This window comes from Corapipo altera, unplaced genomic scaffold (assembly GCF_003945725.1).
Source record: "Corapipo altera isolate COAL_440 unplaced genomic scaffold, ASM394572v1 22, whole genome shotgun sequence".
Classification (NCBI taxonomy): domain Eukaryota; kingdom Metazoa; phylum Chordata; class Aves; order Passeriformes; family Pipridae; genus Corapipo; species Corapipo altera.
The window spans coordinates 6,102,163-6,121,976 of record NW_020884886.1 but is presented as its reverse complement, the minus strand read 5'-3'; the positions used below and the strand labels follow the sequence as shown (position 1 = coordinate 6,121,976).

Genomic DNA, 19,814 nt, shown 5'->3' with positions numbered 1-19,814 from the left:
AGACATATTCCATCTTCACTATTTTGCTACCTTTGGTAAATTACTGGGGCAGATCTTGAAGTTAAAAACCCATGTTTAGAAATAAGTGCACGCTTCACCCACTAAATATAGCAGCAGACTGTGTGCCCCTACGCAAAAACATTCTCATATCTAGTTTTAACTTTACATATAAAAATAACTTGGAGAAAATACAAAAAAACATTTTATTTTAACATGAAAATATCACAAAAATTAGTAAGCCTGAGATGTAGGGTTTTGGTGAAAAACAAGAGGCTTGTAGTGTTTTGGCTGCTGATAAAGATGCATGTATTGATAGCTGGGGTGAAAAGCAGAAGAATGCACTTATTTCTTCTGCATGTCAGTATCTTCAAACACAGTAAGCCACATGCACCCTTCTCTCCTTATGTAGATGCTGGTTCACCATGTTTAATTCCAGCGGAAGTGGATCTGACGTGGGCGGTCAGCCCCCTCCTTTACCAATGGCTTATGGAATTCACGTCCTGCACGAGAGTGGATATTTGCCCAACAAAACTCACAGTAATACTGCAGGCAAGTGACATTGGCACAAAAGAAAGGAGCAAACTTCCCACCGCACCGCGCACCCTGGCACTCGTCACACATCTGGTCATCCAACACGTATGGCTTTACCTCCACCTGTTGGAGTGAAACAGGAACAATTCCAGTTAATAGCTGGATCTACTTGAAGTTGTATGAGGCCATTCATCTTTCTCTGGTTTAAAAAAAACCCAAACCCCAAACCAGAAGTCTGAAATAGTCATATTAAAGCCTTAATCTAACCAATCAGTTATTACTCATTATCATTTATTAGCTACAGATTAACTGTACTGCAGAACACTTCAATGCAGATCTTTAGAAGTACACTGCATATGAAATAAATAGCTACTTCAGAAACATCCTTTAGTTTATTTTGGGAGAGTGTTCTTTGCAAATGATAATATCAAAGTACGTGTAGAAAAAAACCCAAACCAGCTAAAAGGTCTCCCAACTAATCTCATCAGCTCCCAAGTGCACCTCAACAAAACATCCAATTCTATACTGTTTAGCAAAAAAATAACTGAATATATGAGACTGCAGCCCTGTAATGTAGAACCTTTAAAAAAAAAAAAAAAGCCTCTGCATGTACTACTTCTGTGTGCAAATTAAAAGTATTTCCTTCATGCTGTAATACAGATCTTATAGCAGTGCTGTGCTCTGTAAATTCACTCCCTATTTTTAATATATGGTCACATTTTGACCTACCAATTTTGGTGATCTGTTATTTTCCCTTTTTATGGTTTCGAGACGTACAGAAATTTGTATTTAATGTATTTCTGAAAATATTTGTTAAAAAACCACTTTCCAAGTCTACAGACTGCCACAAACACCTGTCTTACACAGCTTCTCTCTCCCAAACTCATCTGACTGCCAGAGTGGAAAAGTGGCAGGAGTCCAGTGGTAAATTTGCGTTTTGACTTTGTGTAACTGAGCTGCTACAGGCTGTGATCAGACAGGAAGAAGAACTTCATAATAAAACACAAAATAAGTTGACTCCATCATTAAGGAATGTATTGCTGTCTTCCATATTTTCCTCACTGATGCAAGAGATTTTTTTCATAGATACTGATACCTAAGAAGAACACTACATTTAGACATCGACTGCATGTTTGAAATATTAAGAACTTTTAAATGCTACTTTTTTTTATTTTATCTCCAGAGAAAAAAGTTACACATACAGCTACCCACCCTGAAGTCTGACAGCCAAATAGTCTTCAGAAGTAGAGGCCATACTAGAAATGTCAAACAGAGTATGCTTCTTCCAGTAATCTATATTCAGTATGAGATCTACTTCTTATTTCACTAAAACGACCTGCCTTATCACAAATTACACTCAAACCTTCCAATAAACAGGTACCTTATGCAGTAACTGTGTTCGTGGTTCAGAATTACTGAAAACATGAAGCAGCATATATTTCAAGCTTCAGTGCACTAATGCACCAAGACTGGTATGAAGATGATTTAGAATATATTAGAGAAACACTTTGGGGAATGGAAGTATTACATGAAGTGGATGCAGACTGCTGGCATATGAAAGTTAACAAAATTTTAAGGAACTGCTTGGAGTTGAAACTCCAAACGAGTTTCAAAGAAATATTTGGAGCTGAGCTTTCATAAATGATAAAACAAGATGAGGAGCACTTTACTGAAGAAAAACATCTGTTAGGGAAACTAAATATATCTACACATCAAAAGGAGTGGAGAGAAGCTACAGAGTACTTAGGTAAGGAAGAAGTTAAGATCACAGACCATGTCTGTCAAGTGACTGTGACACTAAGATTTCCAATTAAGGTAGGAAAAGGTATGTGCAAAAAAAAAAAAGCTACAAATTCTTTGAACTGAAGTTCAGAAGGATAAACAGGTGAACCACAAAATTTAGCAGTGAAAAAAGACTTTTACAGAGATAAAACAGGCTATGAAAACAATGTGGAAGGACAGCAGACCTACCGAAATTGGATATAACTGGTACAGAAAGCCTATGTTGAGGTGAAGGGTAGAACAGCCCGCCTTCTAGGACTTCAGTGAAATATATACTGACTGTATTACCTTCCTGGCCAGCATACATAAACATCTCGGGGAAGGGAGTACTCAAGGTAGGACTATCTTCTTCATTTACAAAATCAGTCTTAAAGATTTATATAAACTATTTGCTCATCCCTAAATCAGCAGCAATACTGATTTCAGAATATTTTCAGAGCCTGAAAAGACATTAGTGTAAAAACTCCATGGAGGAAAAACCTATTTCTGAAAAAAGCTTTTTTCACACTTTCAGAAACAGCTAAGATTCAAAGGGTTCCCTAAAAAGAAGCTCTTCTCTATTGCTCCTCAGTAACACAAATAACTTTGTGGTAATTAATATATATAATTATATAAATAAGGTCTTGACTGTATGATTTAGTTAGATGATTAAAAAATAAAGACTAAAACCCCTCTTAAATAAAAAAAGAAGTTAATAAACCCTCCCCATCATGGTGTTTAAAGACAAATTTATTATAACTCTTAAGATTTGGCACTGCTGCATTTTGCAAATACAGCAAAAGTAGCACACAAGTTTAAAATAAGAAAAAATGAGAACACTAACAAAAATTCAGAAATTCAAGATTTAAAAGAACACTTGGGTCAAAAAATTAATTTTCAAGTATTAGAAAAGAACTAAAGAAAGAAAATAAATTATATCAGAAAAAGAAACCGTGATAATTCAGATCTTTAAAGAGAAAGCCTAGATGTTCCTTACTTCTCCCCCCAATCTCTCCAGCCCATAAGCAGCTATCTACAGATACTAACTCTACTTGGTGGTTTTTGATTTGTAGGTGTTTTGTTTGTTTGTTTGTTTGAGGGGTTGGTTTTTTTGTAATAGTGACTGAAGAAATGATTTGAGTACTGTTTTTATAAATTTAGTCTCAATGGATATAAGTCAAATGCTGTATTTTTCATATCTAGTATTTGAGGTAGATCTATGGTTTTTTTAACTCCACTCCAGGCTCCAAGAGGCCTGCAGTCCATCTCCCCCTTAAAAATTGCAACGTTATATCACAGATTAACAAGCTACCTCTCTTTCTCTGCAAACAACAAGCACTGCCATTTCAGATGCTTCCTCAGCATCCAAAGAGTCCTTAAGATCTCTGCTGACCTATCGTAAGAAACCCAAAACAACAAAAAAACCATACGTGGAAGCGCAGCCTTCAGAGTCAGGTTCATGCCTTCCTTTCTCCTACGAGATGGCACTGCCAGTCTACCATATACTTCTCTGCCACAAAGGACACTCCCATGGGAAGAGGAAAACCAAGATAAAAGTGTCCCCTAGTTTACACACTTCAAGTCCATGCCTCCCCCGTTTGGGGGTGAACTAGTCTGGATGGGACTCAACTGTCCACATCTCAGTTTTAAAATCAGGTGACGTCATGGCCAAATGCCCTTCAGAGAGTTCCTGAAACACACTAAAAAATACCCAATTCTGAAGCTAAATGACCCAATTAGCATTGTTTAGAAGGAGTTCTGGATTCTGGTCCTTACTCCCATTTTTTCCAAATATTCAAATGCAAGATGAGTAACAGTTTTATTTCCCCTCACACAGACAAAGTATAAAGGCCATTTTTTCTGTTACATAACTATCCAAAAGGTAAAGCTATTAGTCAATGTCAGCTGCAAGTCACAAGGACAGCAATCCCACAACCAAAATACACCCATCACATCTTAACATGAAGCCTACTTCACTACCCACATCCAGACCCACTCATCCTCTGGGAAGGAGCATGTTTGGAGACTTCAGCTCACAAGGCAAGCAATATTTGAAACACGCATGTAAAAGCTGTATTACTCTGCCTATTTGAAAGGAAAGAAGCACATGCTGCATCCCTAGAGCAGACCTCAGCTAACTGCACTACTTTCTTTTTCCCATGTCTTTGATCTGTAGAGGAGACTGGACCTTGAACTACTTTACTTACTCAATCCTTCCTCCTGTAAGACCTTATTTTTTTTAAGAAAACCTATTAATGCCAGACTATCTTTGCAGTTCTTGACACCAAAACTAGTGACCCTTAAAACTGACATAATTTAGATGCCAATTTTCTTTGATACTCTTACAGTTTTAATTAGGAGTAATGAAGTTGACTAGTCTTCTTAATGTAAGTCAGTTTTGCTTTAGCTAGCAATAAGCAAACAGAAATGTGCATTGGTAAATACTAAGAAGACTCTCAGAAAGAATAAGACATTTTGTATTTCAGGCGTTGAACTCTATCAACTTTCTGAGCACTGACAATTATGGCTGCAATTAAGGGAAGCTGCAAATATAAAGCTAATTTGAAGCCAATGAATACTAGAGTTTCCTGTGAATGACAGACGAATTATCACAGTATTTGGTTTCATCAGAACAAGAGAGAGAAAGACTTTCAAGCCCTTTGCCCATACAAAACAAAACCAGGAACTCCAGAATGGGAAGAACATATGGTCCAACATATGTCAAAGGAACAAGCTGCTGCTCTGTGGAAAGCACGTTGTTCGTTTGGGGCATTCACAGCATATTCTTGAAAGTAGTGGAGTTACATGAATGTTACAAGAGATGCAGAAGATGGCACGAAAGCCAATCGAATGCAATGTTACCACACTCCAAGAAATTTCTTTATAGGGCATTAGTCTTTTTTTTTTTTTTTTTAAATTTTTGTGTAACTTACTCGTTTATCAATATCGCCATGCTGAAGTTGAACAAACCGAGCACTGATGGCAGCAATGTAACTCTGCTGATTGGAAAAAGCAACACGTCCAGCACCTTTTGGGTATTTCAGCTCAGGGTCAGTATCAATTCCTGCGTAGCAAACTCCACCATAGAGACGGTCCATGATCATGGCCAATTCCACTATTAAGAAATGGAAGAGTGTTCATTTAAACTGTTCTTACAGTACAAACTTAATATGCTCATGTTTAAAAATACCAGAAAAGTTAATTTTAATTATTAATTTTGCCATAGCAAGTGTAACAGTAATAACAACATTAAAAATATTAAATAAGCTATTAAATATTCAGCAGACAGATCTTTCATGCTGTGGGTACATACATCCAAGGAACAATGGAACTGTAAGTCCTTGACAACCTGGAACTGGAATTCCAGGGCAGTTTTCTTCAGGGGATTACAGCAAAAGATTTTTTGGGCAGGCAGAGAATATAAATTGTATAAAATAGATCCACATGCCACCAATGCCTTGGTACATGTTCTCTGGCTGTCCTAATGCTCTATGTCCTACTTGAATTTAAAGATGTAGTTAGTGTCTTTTCATCAGCCAACAGGGCTTGATTATATCTACAGTGCTACACTTAGCACACATACAGAAGTTCAGAGAAACAAAAAATTTAAATTTATAATCTGATTGCCAGATTATACTGAAATCAGTTCTGCAATTCAGTCAGGTGGAAAATCCTGTTTTTTCAGAATTAGTATCCTCTGTCTTAAAGGTGTCAGCAGTTAGCGATGTTCAATATTTGAAGAGTCTCCTTAAGTTTTACTGCTTTAGTGAATTCATTATTCCTATTTCACAATGCCATAAAAGTTTCATTTTCCCATACACAAGACATTTGAAAGCTAAGCATAAGAATTCATCCATTAAACTTCTGACAGACATTCAGCACAGTAATCTGGAGCACTGAACTGAATTTAAAGAAAAGTTAATCTGCAGTTTGAACATACTGTGCTTATGCTCATTTACAGAGTTTGTACTACAACTGAAAGTAGAGTCCTAAAAGTAAAATAACAGAAAAGTTTGAGCACTGCAGGTCCAAGATAGAAAAATTTTAAGATCCTTTATATACCAAATTTGCACTATTGCTTCTTGGTTTTCCTACATCTTCCATCTAAAAGCTCATCTTTCTCTACGAATAAAATGCATGACAAACTCCGAAAGACTAATGAAATCCAGCAGTCATTCTACTAAAAAATGGGATTTGAACCACTGTGTGTTATGCTTCTACTTCCAACATTCACTGCAACCTACTTACTAGAAAGCCACCTAAAACAGTGTAAAAGGCTACTGCAGCCAATCTCAAAATACAGACTGTCCAGGTTGCAGATCAACCATTCCACTGCTACAGAAACATTTATTTTTTCCTTCACATCTCCAGCAAGAGTCTAGAAAGAGCCCTGCAATTTCATACAGTGTTGTGCCACACAGATTGTGTTAGCTCTCTGAATTTCTTCCCTTTTTCCTCTATTCCTACTCATTCAAGTACTCCATCACCTGTGGTTTTGAGTGCACTAAGAGTAACTGCAACCTGACAGCAGTAAAAGAGTAGCTAACGCACAACGACAAGCAGGTTGTGGACAAACAGTCATGGTGCAGGGCAGAGATGTTTCTGTAGCATTATTTAAAAAACAAACTCTTTACGTCTTTCGTGACATACTTTACACTACAGTTTTGCTAATATGATGAAAATTTTTTCTACAGCTTTAGACAGGTAATGGTTTCCAGTAAATCTCAATGATGACCTGTGATTTATGGCCGAAGCCAGACAAAAACAGTTAGTAGCGAAATGTAAGAATACACAAATTATTGTAGTGCAGTTATAACCATCATGACAGTGTTCTATTTCTATATGTATATATCTATCCATACATAAAGTATGCACGGGTCAAATTATTTCCAATGATTTCCTACTTTTAAAAATTGCCACAGATTATACTCACCGGCTCTCAATGGTCTAGGGACTCCTCCAACAAAAATTGTTTTTCGAGGATCAAGTGGCTGTGAACCATCCATCACGAAGTCACTATCACTTAGATTCCAGGGACGTATCTGAACCTATTAAATTGAGAAAGAAAGCAGTATCCTACTTTAAATTTCACTGCAACATGGATTTATGTTCATCAGCCTATGTAACTGTCAAGCAGTCATAACCTCATTAGTTTAGCATGTCTAGGTGCTCTGTTTTAATCTTATTAATTCAAAACACTACAACTTTAAAGTAATCCACATGTTCCAGATGTTGAGCTCTGCCAACAGTAGTTTACTTTTGATTATTTTCCTCGTCATGATTTCCAATGCAGCTTTAGACAGATGGCAGCTACACAGCCTGCAGGCCATCCACTGTGCACTCACTGGCTTGTCCTTGATAGTAGGGCTGGAAACACACAGATAGAGCTTTCCATCTTCTTCAATGCAGGCGTCAATCAGGGCCTGAACTGAACTCTCTTCTTGGAACAGGAGGAATGCATAACCTGGAAAAAAAGCCAAACCAACTGATATATTTTATCTTTTTTTTACATAATTATCTTTGCCAGTGACTTTTCCATACTAAAGTAAAAGAAAGTCAAAACAAGTGTTCCTTATCAGTCATCTTAACTATGTACTACCTTGCCATAATTAAACAGAACTTCTAACTGTAAATAATTGTCAGAAGAGACTAATAACCAAATCAAAGCAAATATGTCTGCTCTATCATGTACTGAAGTCTAGGCTGAACATATTCGTTGGCTGCAATGAACATTATACAATGAAAATCCGACTTGGCACAAAGGACTAATCTCTATTCTAGAGATTAGATCAAAGTACTTTATTACATAAGTGACCCAGCAAGCCTTCCAAACACTACAAAAATAGGCATTAAAATGCTTATTTAGTGCTACAGTAAAAACAAACTGTCAGACACGCAAAGAACCTCACGTTAGAATACTTTAACATTACAGTATGATATATACTAAATCTGTTACTTTACAAATACCCAATAGCACAATTAGAGTTGTATTCTAAACCAAACTTTTAAAGGACCATAAATCACATTTCCTTCTGAGATTACTACCAAGTATGGAATTTTCACACAAGGTTATGTTTTACTACTTGGATGGCAAAATAAACGCTGAAGCAACTGGGCTTGGGAAAACAGAACATGGGTACATTTAGCAAGCCTTATGGAAATGATGCTCTATTTCTGACAGAAGGTAGTTAACCACCAGCCATTTCTTACTGCAAACAGACACTACAGGTCACCGAGGTAAAAATGGTGGGGTGCACATCTTGGAGACCACTAATGAATCAATGCCTTACCAATGTGAGATTTGAGAAACAAATGCACAGTTGATTTTAAATGTATGGGGAAAAAAGTAGGATTTAAAGAAAAAGCTGTAAGGCCTATTCTGGTCTTTCTAATAACTTGTAGCTCATTTCTTACTCCTCATAACAGCCCCATCTGAGCTACCTACAAGGGACACATTACACGGTTTTATGTATTCTATATTTTTATGTAAATCTTATTTAGTTTCTTAAAAAACATGTCATAGGGAAAATCTGGGCTTGGGCTGAAGCATTCCCTAGTAAAGTCTATTCTTCATTTCGTAGCAATTTTTTTAGTGACAACCTCTTTAGCTTAAGCTTAATTAGTAATTATTTAGATTCAAAATCCATTTAATGAGGATATCTTTCACTACATATCTTAAAATTTTAAATCCACATATTGCCCATGCAAAACTCATTCACTGAATGAGGGCACGTGCAGACTGGCATGGGTGAGATCAGACTCATGTAACTGTCTTTACTTGGGCAGAAGGCAGGCACACACATTCCTGTTTGAATGCAGAGCTCAGTAGAAGAACGATGGGAGTGCAAAAACTGGATTAATCAAAGCGAGTGTTAACTGAACATGGTACTGACTAAGGGATCAGACATACAAAGTAAGATTTTGCCAGATGCTGGTTTTCCATCAGTTCTTATCCTAAAGCAAATCAAGGGCCTGGATCAATAGGCCAAGGCCAATGGTATGAAGTTCAACAAGGCCAAGTACTGGCTCCTGCCCTTGGGTCACAACAACCCCAGGCAGCACCACAGGCTGGGTAGAAGAGTGGCTGGAAAGCTGCCCAGTGGAAAAGGACCTGGGGGTGCTGTTTGACAGCCAGCTAAACATGAGCTAGCAGTGTGCCAAGGGGGCCAAGAAGGCCAGTGGCATCCTGGCTTGTATCAGAAACGATGTTGCCAGAAGGACCAGGGCAGTGATTGTCCCTCTGTACTTGACAAGGAGGCCAAACCTCAAGTCCTGTGTCCAGTTCTGGGCCCCTCACTACAAGGAGGACATTGAGGTGCTGGAGTGAGTCCAGAGAAGGGCAATGGAGCTGGTGAAGGGTCTGGAGCACAAGTCTGATGAGGAGCAGTTGAGAGAGCTAGGGGTGTTTAGCCTGGAGAAATGGAGGCTTGGGAGGACCATATTGCTCTACAACTACCTGAAAGGAGACTGTAGTCAGGGGGTAGATTCATCTTTTCTCCCAGGTAAATGATAAGACAAGAGGAAACAGCCTCAAGTTGTGCCAGGGGAGGTTTAGATTGGGCATTAGGAAAAATTTCTTCACTGGATGGTCAAGCACTGGAATCACTGTCCCTGGAAGTGTTCAAAATACAGGTAATGTGGTGTTTAGGGTTAGTGGTGGACCTGGCAGTGTTATGTTAATGGTTGGACTTGATGATCTTAAGGGACTTTTCCAACCTTAATGATTCTATTGCCATATACAGAGAGAGAAAATCCCTCCCAAAGAACCCTAGACTTGCACAGTCTGCATACAACCTACTCTCCATCACTTGCCTGATTATCAATTAGCCATTGACTTCTCTGAAGAACACCAGTTACGCAGGACAGCACCCTACAGACATTAGCTAGAAAGTGCCTGTAAAGGGAAATTACACTCTTATCTTCCATATTTCATGTAGAAATCATAAATTAGGGCTATTCTTGTTACTATGGCTACGACACGCCAACAACTGCATGTCACAAACATTATTCTTACCCATTTCTGCTTCTCAATATTTTTTTATTGGAATTTTTTTTCACCCCAACATCCATAACCCATTAAGTATTGGGGATGTTTAACATCTGAAAAGCCAGAATAGCGGTAAAAGCCACATGTGATTATAAAGGTACCTAACTATTCTTTTTGTGAACTACAACTACCATGTGTGATAGAAAGTACGTGCCACACTGAAACATGCTGGGCAGGTAGCCTGAAGAGTATGAGGTGTTCTACTGTACTACAAAACACTTTAACTCCCTAGTTTCTTGTTTTTTGGGGGTAACACAGTCATTTAACTTGAACAGCTTCACACCCAATAGCCATTTAAGCATGTTTACAATGAAAAAGCAATGCTACTCTAATAGTTTTTTTGAAGGAATCTGCTTCATACCTTTGGGTGATATGTACATTTCAGGTATTACAGACCAAGAAACAAAGACTGTATGTTCTGTCCATATTTCACAAGGTGAAAAGTATTAAATGAAACAGTTTTATAAGAATTTGTTGTTCATGTGCATCTCTACCAGAATTTATACCTCCTGTGGGAGATGAGGTCTAGGTAACCCTGTTAGTGTTTATCACTTGACTACATTCCTCTGCATAACACTGAAACTATTACTAATACTCCTATTTTCAAAGGCAATCAGTGTAGGTAACTTTGGTAATATACTCATCCTTAGAAAATTACCTTAAATAATAAATAAATCTTTCTGAAGATAACTAGCTTTAGAGTTACATTCCCTGATACCTAAAGATACTGCACTGGTTATAGTCATGAGTTGACATTTCTTTTAATAAAACAAGACCAAGAAATTATGTATTTTTTTAACGTATTTGGTCCATCAGGTAAGTTTGAAGAGTCCTAGCTGTAGTACCAAATTAGCCCATTTCTTCTATTTTTGTATTTATTATATAAAGAAAAAATCAAAAGCAAAGCATTCTAGACTAGATTCACACTATTTTCTGAGAAAGGAAGAAAATTTCTTTATTTCACAGTAATATGGAAATTTACCAAAAGGAGAAAGGACACTTCTGCTATGACCACTCTGTAGAAATCAGAGACCAGCTCTAAGTTCTATCAACCTCCAGCTAACTCCTGTCACTAGTGGCTTAGAGGGGATGTTGAGAAAATCAGTGCAAGCCAGCATGGCGCTGCCCATGTCAGTCATTGCAAGTGTTTTATTCTGCGGTTGGTTCCTCTACTGTTCTGACAGGTTCTTCCCAGAGAAGACTAAATGGCAATTCTTGTCTAGAGAATGCTGCATCTTAGCTTAAATAAAAAAAAATAATCAGTGTAAAATGCAGGTTCATACAGACAATGGATCGACATATGACAAAGGGAATAGTTCAAATTTGTGAAGGACACATCTCACCTATTCCATCTTAAAGAGGTCTCATCACCACATTAATTAAATCTTTAAAACAAATCTTTCATTTTTCCATTTAGTCACCTTTGATGGAGAATTAACTCTAAAATACACTTTAAGTGAAAAAACGGGGTGCTGCGTCACATTTATGATACCTGTGTAGTTAGTCAGTTTGGGTAAACGAATGAAGCTCGATGTGCTTATGTTACAGTGACCTGAATAGCCCTCTATACTCCACTGGCTGTACTGGCCAGATTCCCATTGATTAAAGGAAGCTTAGACACTAATCACACATGAAGACACCTACAGTTACTTGCCTGAATCCAGAGTTTGATCCTACCCAGTGTGATCAAATTAGCTGGTAACAAGTTTAACAGAACTGGTACAGACCTGGGGTTTTGCTTCTTAAACAAGAAAAATACATTTTCAACCTGATTTTTTCAGTCAGCTCTGAATTGCAAGTTAAAAATCTTGAAAAAAAGCTATCACACAACTGTGATACAAGGCAGCAGAAACAACCAATGAGAAAAGGCTGGGGACACTGTCCTGTTTAAATCAGATTATCCTCTGTTTGATACAGACTAAAATAGTACAGAGGACACAATTTGAAAGGTCTTCTTTAGATTTGCATATCCTCATGGCCGCACTTCTTTAAGAGCTTCATTATCACAAGGAGGAGTCCTCAATCCAGCAAGTTACTTTGGACATGTGTATTGTTTCATAAGTAAGTGTGTTTGCCAACTACGTAATAACATGAGTTATGATAAACAGTTGCAAGTCAGAAAGGAAGGAATTCTCCACTACAGTTGGCAGATCATAGACTTTGTACTTTGAGTTCAACAGAATTTTTTTTTTCAGAACAGAGTCTCCTTGTAAGATCAGTGTGAAATTTTAAAAAATCCTATTTTCTTTGGGTCTAATTTTCTGGTGAACCAATACAAAATATAATTATTTAAGAACAAGCAGTTGGTGTTTCTCAGGAGGCAGCCTTGATGGATTAAGACACTACTTGCATTTCTTTCGGCAAAGAAACACTTATTATGAACTTGGCCTTCCCTCAGGACCTTCTGTAAGCACAGAGCCTGGAAGGAACTGCAGCCTGGAAAACTGAACAACAGTAAAAAAAATAAAAAAAATAAAATTATTAAAAAATCAAACAGGCTGTATCTCTGCACTGCTGAGAAGATTTCTGTGAATCTGTCCAGAATGGGATAATTCTGAGATGTCTTTGGAAAGTAATACTATGACAAATCTCTAACAAGACTGAACAAAGAAAAATACATACACTGAATTGATTCATTGTGGAGTGACAAATTAGAAAATGGAGACTGAAAACAATAAAAATTAATATAGTATATATTTCTCAACTGGTAATTATTTTGCCTATCCTTAGCAGTTTCAGACATCTTATTAAATATATGTATACATGGTTCTTGCCTGTACACTCAAGTAGTAGTAAAGACAGACAAATTTTTAAGAAATTCTTCTACAAAATAATCATGGGTCATATGTATTGCATTGAAGAAAACAGATATATACACAATAATAGTCAGCAGTTAAATGCTTCCAGAGTATTTACAAAGAGAAAACTATACTGTATTTTAACTGTGTTAGGCTACATTACAAAAAAAAAATAAAATTGAGTAATGCAGCAAACTGAAAATTAGGTTAAAGTTTTAAGACTGAAGAACAGTAAGCGCTATTAAATTTCAAATAAGTCAGTTAATCATGGGAAATCAACTTAGCGCTTAGTTTGCAAGTGTTTCCTGAATTAATTAGATCAACACATTGAAGTTCTTCCATTTTTATCCTCTGCCTTTAAGAAGCTCTGCTTACAATATGGACTTATTTTAATTTTTTTCTTACGGTGGTAACTATAGATAACCCAACTATATAAAAAAGCTTTATTAAATGAGCAAGTCTAGAAATATATCCTTAAGATGTTCAGATGCTGAGACAGGACTATCTCCTTGGAAACGAATGCCAGAATCCATTCCTTTCAGGTAAGAATATATTACATCTTCCATCTTCTATATATTCATCACAGACTCTGTGAGATGCATCTTCCTTAAAGAGTTCCTTGGGAATTTCTCTTGGCAATTTATGAAGAAAAATGCACTCCATAAGATAATCAAATTTAACTTGACAGTAGTTTTGTGTGTCAGGCTAACAATCAAAAAAGTCGAAGTCTCTTTCTTTGTCTTAGAATTTCCATGTAGCATTCATAAATGCTATTCAAGTAATTTCAATTCTATTTCCCACTCTTTAGAGAACCCATCGGGGATAATAATCCTGTTTTTCCCCCAGTATAGATGTTCAGACAAATGAAAAATCAGTTTACAAAGGAACTATACCTCCCCTTCTGTCACTTCCGTGGAAGGAATGAATTGCTACAGTCTCTACAAAAAAATCACTAACCTTTGCATTGCTTTCATATCCGGATCAGACCTTTGCATTTATTTTATATGTAACAATACATCATTGTACACGTAGAGAGATATGCTATATAATTTAATTACTTAACCTACATAATGGTTTTTCCAACATTTTGTGACACTAAAAAGTCTAGTCTAACAGCAACACTAGAAATTGTTAAATATCAATATTTAATCATTTATCAAGAAAGACTAGTGCTTCAATCGGATTTCACATCCTAGAAGTGAAAGAAGCATAATATTTGATTATCTTGATCAGGTACCCAAATGCACTGTTCTGAATCCTGTCTTTAACTTCCTAGGAAAATTTTTATCTAAGATTTAGTCTTACAAAAATTGACCAAACTTCAGTTTTGGAAACTAGACAGAAATGCAAATACAGAGCTGTGGCACATGCAACTACTTAATGCTGATCTGATCAGGCACAATACCAAAACAACAGGTTTTAGACTTGGTATGTAAAGGAACCATGTCTGAACCTGCAATGAAGTTATATATTAACTGTTCACAGGGACTGGAAAAATAATGAGACAGTTACCCAGAGTAAGATTTGCACTCAAGTGACAGGTCAAAACCTTCCAAACTCTCTTACCTTTTGGTGGAAAATAGGACTTGCTCTCTGCTTTGTGAGGCCAGTCTACTACCAAAGGTCCAAATCGTCTGAAGCTAGCAGTAATTTCATCTAAAAACAGGTACAATAGTTAAAATTAATGACATAACTCAATGAAAAAGAACTATCAAGCAAAGACCTTTGTTTCTAGTAAAGGCTGACATTTCAAGGAAAAGAAAGAACAGAATTTACAACTTTCATGAACAAAAAACTTAAATAGACATATCTTCCAAAGAGTTAATATTCACACAATGTATGTCTGGTGATTTTAAGCTTATATTTGTTTGTTATTACTTAATAACAGCAGCACTTCAGAATCATATTAGCAACTGAAGGCAGTGGTGAAAACCTGTGTGGTACTTCCCTTAATTCAGAATCTGATTTGAATGTAATCAAATCAATTTATTGTTTAGTGATTTAGTACAGTCAGAGCTTTGTAAGTAGATATTCATATACCAAGTACTACCACAATTAACACACTAGCAGTTTCCAGACTATGCATGTATCAGACACAGAAACTTAAAAATGTCTATTTAAAGGTGCTTCTAACACAAGCATGAATAATCCTGTTATGAGATCTATTATGCCCCTTGCACAACTTTGTGATGTCTTTCTATCCTTCCTGTTATTGACTGGAAGAGCCTTGGCCATGAGGAAAAAATACCTTAAACTATATACAAAAGCAGTAACTCAAACACAAACATGCTCCATCATTTCTCTCAGTTCTATCTACCATCAGCATATAAACGGGCAGGAAAGAAAGAAAATGTATTTCCACGTGTTCTTCTTTAGCATTTGTATTAGAGGCAACTGTGCTGAAGCGTATTAAAATAAATCCCTTAGTACATTGTAACAGAGCATCTCAATAAAGATGGAACCAAAATATGGTCCTTCCATGTCTGAAAGTTAATTAAACACAGTCATCCTATTTGGTTTGCAAGTTACTCTAGGATTACAATGAACCTTGTAAAGGGACTTCTGTTTACATTACAAAGCTAGCATGCAATTTACATCTGTCTGCACAGGAGAACCCGAATATTAAACAGCACGATTACTACCAATCAGCACTATGATACAAAGCAATTCCAACTGCATTGCTGAACAGTCTGAGTTTCTGTGGTAACACCTTTGTGTTCAATGCATCAGAGCACTCTGCCACTTGACCTTCCTCTGCCTTAGTTTCTCTCTTTCTGAACAGGAATAATATTAACCTTTCTATACCACTGCTGAGATCTTCAGGTAGTAGTAAAATAGAATATGAAATTCATTTACAAAGGGAAGCTTTCTATGAATACAGAATAAAGCAGGCACAGAGGATGGCTAAGATGTATTTGAAAGGAGTATGCAAGACAAGCGGGAGTACAAATTCCATGCATCACATGGAACTCCACAATCTGCAAGTGCAAAATCAGAAACAACTGAATCATCTCAAAACCAGAAGAGATGATATTAAGCTCGATGCACCCGTTAACTCTCAAAGAACATACAGCTGTAGCCTTTCACATCATAACATTATTTTGCTGAGTGGATTATTTCTACTACTTCATCCAGGTTTTTCCAGATCTCTCTTTGTCTCCCCCTCCAAACTTAGTCTGCTCAGTTTTCAGGTAGCTCACCTTCATCAATATCTGGTGGAAGACCCCCAACAAACACTTTCCGAGAAAAACGCTCAATTCGTTCTCCATTCTGATGAGCTGAATAGCAGGTAGGTGAATTCAAGACTCCAACTTGGTCACTGTGACCATCATCCAGCAAACCATCATCTATTGGGAAGAGGGAAGAACGGCCTTAAAAAGAAAAGATAATAATATACATTAAAATAATTTTGTGGCAGTACATCATTATGTAATTTTAGGGAATGGGGAAATAGCAGTCTGGAAAGTCAAAATGGAAATACCAAGGTATTAGAAAAGTACATATTAGTTTAAAGAAAAATTAAGAAAATGAAAGATGTATTAAACTTCAAAAAGGAATTTCAAGATTGCAAGCTGACATCACTCTAAGTGTAATACTTCATACTACATTATATTGTAGTTACTCTGCTGCATCCAGTAGGAAGGTGGTAATTTGGTTTTAAATAAAGGGTCTTACGAAGAGAAAAATATTACTGCCTGCTTAAGTGAGTTTCATTAGTCTGCCTTTGGTTTAGCTTCAAGTTAAGTGGTAACTTCCTCCACCTGAATGACTACTGCATGTCTAAAAATCTTACATTTTAATTGAACAAAGGGAAACAGAAAAATCATGGGCACAGTAACAAGTTTCAAACAAGTATGTTTCTCTTCTAAAAGTATCTGATGCTGATAACATAAGGACAGATTTGATTTCTAAGAAAATAAATAATTTTAATACGTGTGCAAAATGTAACACTTGAAAAATGAGTCACAGTGCTGATTTATGCTCCCCACTCTCAATTTACCACAGTTTTGGAGCAAAGCCTTGTAGTGGATCCTAACATGTAGTAATCTGCAGTGAGATTATAGTTACCCTGAAATGGAAGTGTAAAATCTGAAGTTCACAGGATGGCTCTGCAAATGCAATCTGATCAAAACAGAGGGAAGTAAAAACGTGGTAATTCTGCCCCATGTATTTCCTCCCTATTTCATTCTTACAAATTTTAAAGAACGACCAAAAAAAAAATTTTGGAAGGCCAAAATATTAATCTTAGCTTATTCAGTCTTTCATTGCTTTAGATCAGCAACATAAATGACAGTTTCAAATTCAGAAGTCAGTCTGCTAACTGAAAAAAGACGAAAAAGAAACAATTTCATGAAGCAAAACACATAGCCCACATCACCATTTCTTCTAAAATGCAATTTTCCCTGTCTCTCACTCATTTAAAAAATAATTATTAATAATTCAGCTGTTTTCCCAAAAGAATCAAGAAAACCAAACCAAAAAACAACCTAGCATGCTTTTGGGAAGCAAGTTAGTTTTCTGTCTCAAATAGCCAACTTATTCCAGATTCACTCACTGGCAAATCTATAGGAAGGACCAGCAGGTCCCTGACAGCTGAGTCTGCAGTACCTTAGCTGTAAGCAATTCTGCAGTCTCCTAATTCTTCTCCCCAGTCAGGGGACCAGTGCCAGGAAAGCCTGGTAGGAACACTTACAGACCCAATGCCAACCAGCTAAGGGTGAGAGCATTATGGAAGCCCTCATTTCCAGAAGACCACCCGAGACACAGGTGCTTAAAGACAAGGCTGGAGAACAGACAGCAACCGCTATGACCAATAACCTATGTTATGGTGATGCCTATTGCCCCTGATGTTGTGTCTCATCAAAAATACTGAATGAAAACACAGGACGATATAAAACAACAAAACACCATAAAATGTCATGAGGAGCACAAAATAAAATCAGGACTACAGGACTGTACCAAATAACAAAGACTGTAAACTACATCATTTTTATGATGGCATGTCTATGTCTTCAGCAGGCGTATGATGGAGATGAGTACAGCAAATGCAGAAAGATGCAGCAGGATTCTTCCCTTTTCATTAAGACTGGGGATAGGATGTTTGGGAATAACTAGCAGGGTGCAAGTGATGGGATCTCTGATGGTGCTCAATGGGGCAAAAAAGTGAGGAAGCAAGGGAGAAACAAGGCTAACACAACTGGAAGAAGCAGTCAGGTAAATTCTTCTTGTAAACCAACCACTTAGGCATAAGAGGAAGAAGGTCATGCTATGAAGACTGTTCCAGCTGAGTAATGTGGATATGAATTTCAGTTATGAAGACCAGTAAGAATGATCAGATCTTAAAGATGTATATGAATAATATTTGGTTGCACAACCAAGAAGGGAGATAGAACAACAAATTTCTGCATCGCTAATGTGAATCATGGAGAAGATGGAGCTGTTATTATAGTGACAGTGACAGGAAAAAGGGGATAATGGAAGAAATAAGACTTATATTGCAAGAACCTGAAGGAAACTGCAAAGTGGAAATCTTAGGACTTTTCACTAATATATGGGAGTTAATCTTAACATCTTAAATCTAAAGTGACTATAATTTAGCTTTGTTTATAAGTACTTCTTCAACAATTCCAACATACAATACATATGGGGGAAAAACAGACAAAGACTAATACTCAGAATAATTTATTTTGTACCCACAGAGCAATGTTAAAATCTAAGAACAATGCCAATTATTCTTTATAAATAAAATCATGAGAACACATTCTGAAAGTGATACCAGACAGCTCAGTTTTACTTTAATGTGGGTTATGGTTTACCAAAAGCACTTCTCAGAGACCTAAGATTACATGGGGGACAATGGATCAACACTTTTAGAGTAATATGGTCTATACGACTCCTAATACTTTCTTCTCCATCCTCTTCACTTTTAAATGAAGTCTCTCAGACAAAGAAAGCAAAAAGGTAATTTGCTTTTGCATTTCAATCGGCTTTCACATTTCTTCTGATGACTGTGAATAAAAATTATAAACTCTTCTAAACACTTGTTTCTTTTTGTTTTACAACGGTGAAAAAGTAAGCAGAATCTGCCAGGAATTGTCAAAACAATTGTACTGTTACATCCTTTGGCCATGATCTACAAGATCATTCCTCTCTACATTACGGCTACCAAGCAATAATTCAGTGATGAATCAATGCAGAGATCCAAACAGACACATGAACTGGTGTGTACGTGGTGAGTACTGAAAGCTACCAAAGATCTTGGTTGTTTCTGCATGTTTTACATGGTATTTATAACAACTGCAGGTCACATCCTGGTATAGTAAAACCAGTACAGCTTTTCCAAGGTCAGTGAACATGTATTGGCTTACACAATGAAGATCTGTTTGCTATTTCTAAGAGCAGTCTACTAGATTTCTTGCTAAGTTCATGAAAGGCTTTTAGTTTTTACTCCGCACACTACTGCTTCTACAGAAGCAAAAGGAGATTAGTTAGAAGGACAACTAGTAAACTGTATACTTTTAAAGGGGACAATGACTGCAAGCAGAAGCCATTAGCATGAACTAAATTATGATTAGAATTACAGTTTTTAACTGATTAAAGGATTTGTAATTCAAACTCTAAGAGATCAATGATCATAACAATCCAGACTGCACTCCTCCTTTCCTCACACTCTCCAT

At 36.8% G+C, this 19,814-nt stretch overlaps 1 protein-coding gene across 4 annotated transcripts in view; it reads right to left on the bottom strand.

The window, feature by feature from the left end:
• CPEB2 (cytoplasmic polyadenylation element binding protein 2) overlaps positions 1 to 19,814 on the bottom strand; it is a 54,016-nt gene that overhangs the window by 3,316 nt on the left and 30,886 nt on the right. For 3 of the 4 annotated variants that reach the window (XM_027642708.1, XM_027642709.1, XM_027642711.1), the window contains 6 exons: positions 16,338 to 16,508; positions 14,704 to 14,793; positions 7,638 to 7,756; positions 7,226 to 7,340; positions 5,226 to 5,407; positions 1 to 654 (listed from right to left, as the gene is read on the bottom strand). The exon at positions 1 to 654 is cut by the window's left edge and continues 3,316 nt beyond it. In XM_027642708.1, the coding sequence (XP_027498509.1) occupies positions 427 to 654; positions 5,226 to 5,407; positions 7,226 to 7,340; positions 7,638 to 7,756; positions 14,704 to 14,793; positions 16,338 to 16,508 (905 nt within the window). In that variant the 3' untranslated portion in view covers positions 1 to 426. The remainder of the gene's footprint in view (positions 655 to 5,225; positions 5,408 to 7,225; positions 7,341 to 7,637; positions 7,757 to 14,703; positions 14,794 to 16,337; positions 16,509 to 19,814) is intronic. The other variant, XM_027642710.1, reaches the window with a different exon arrangement.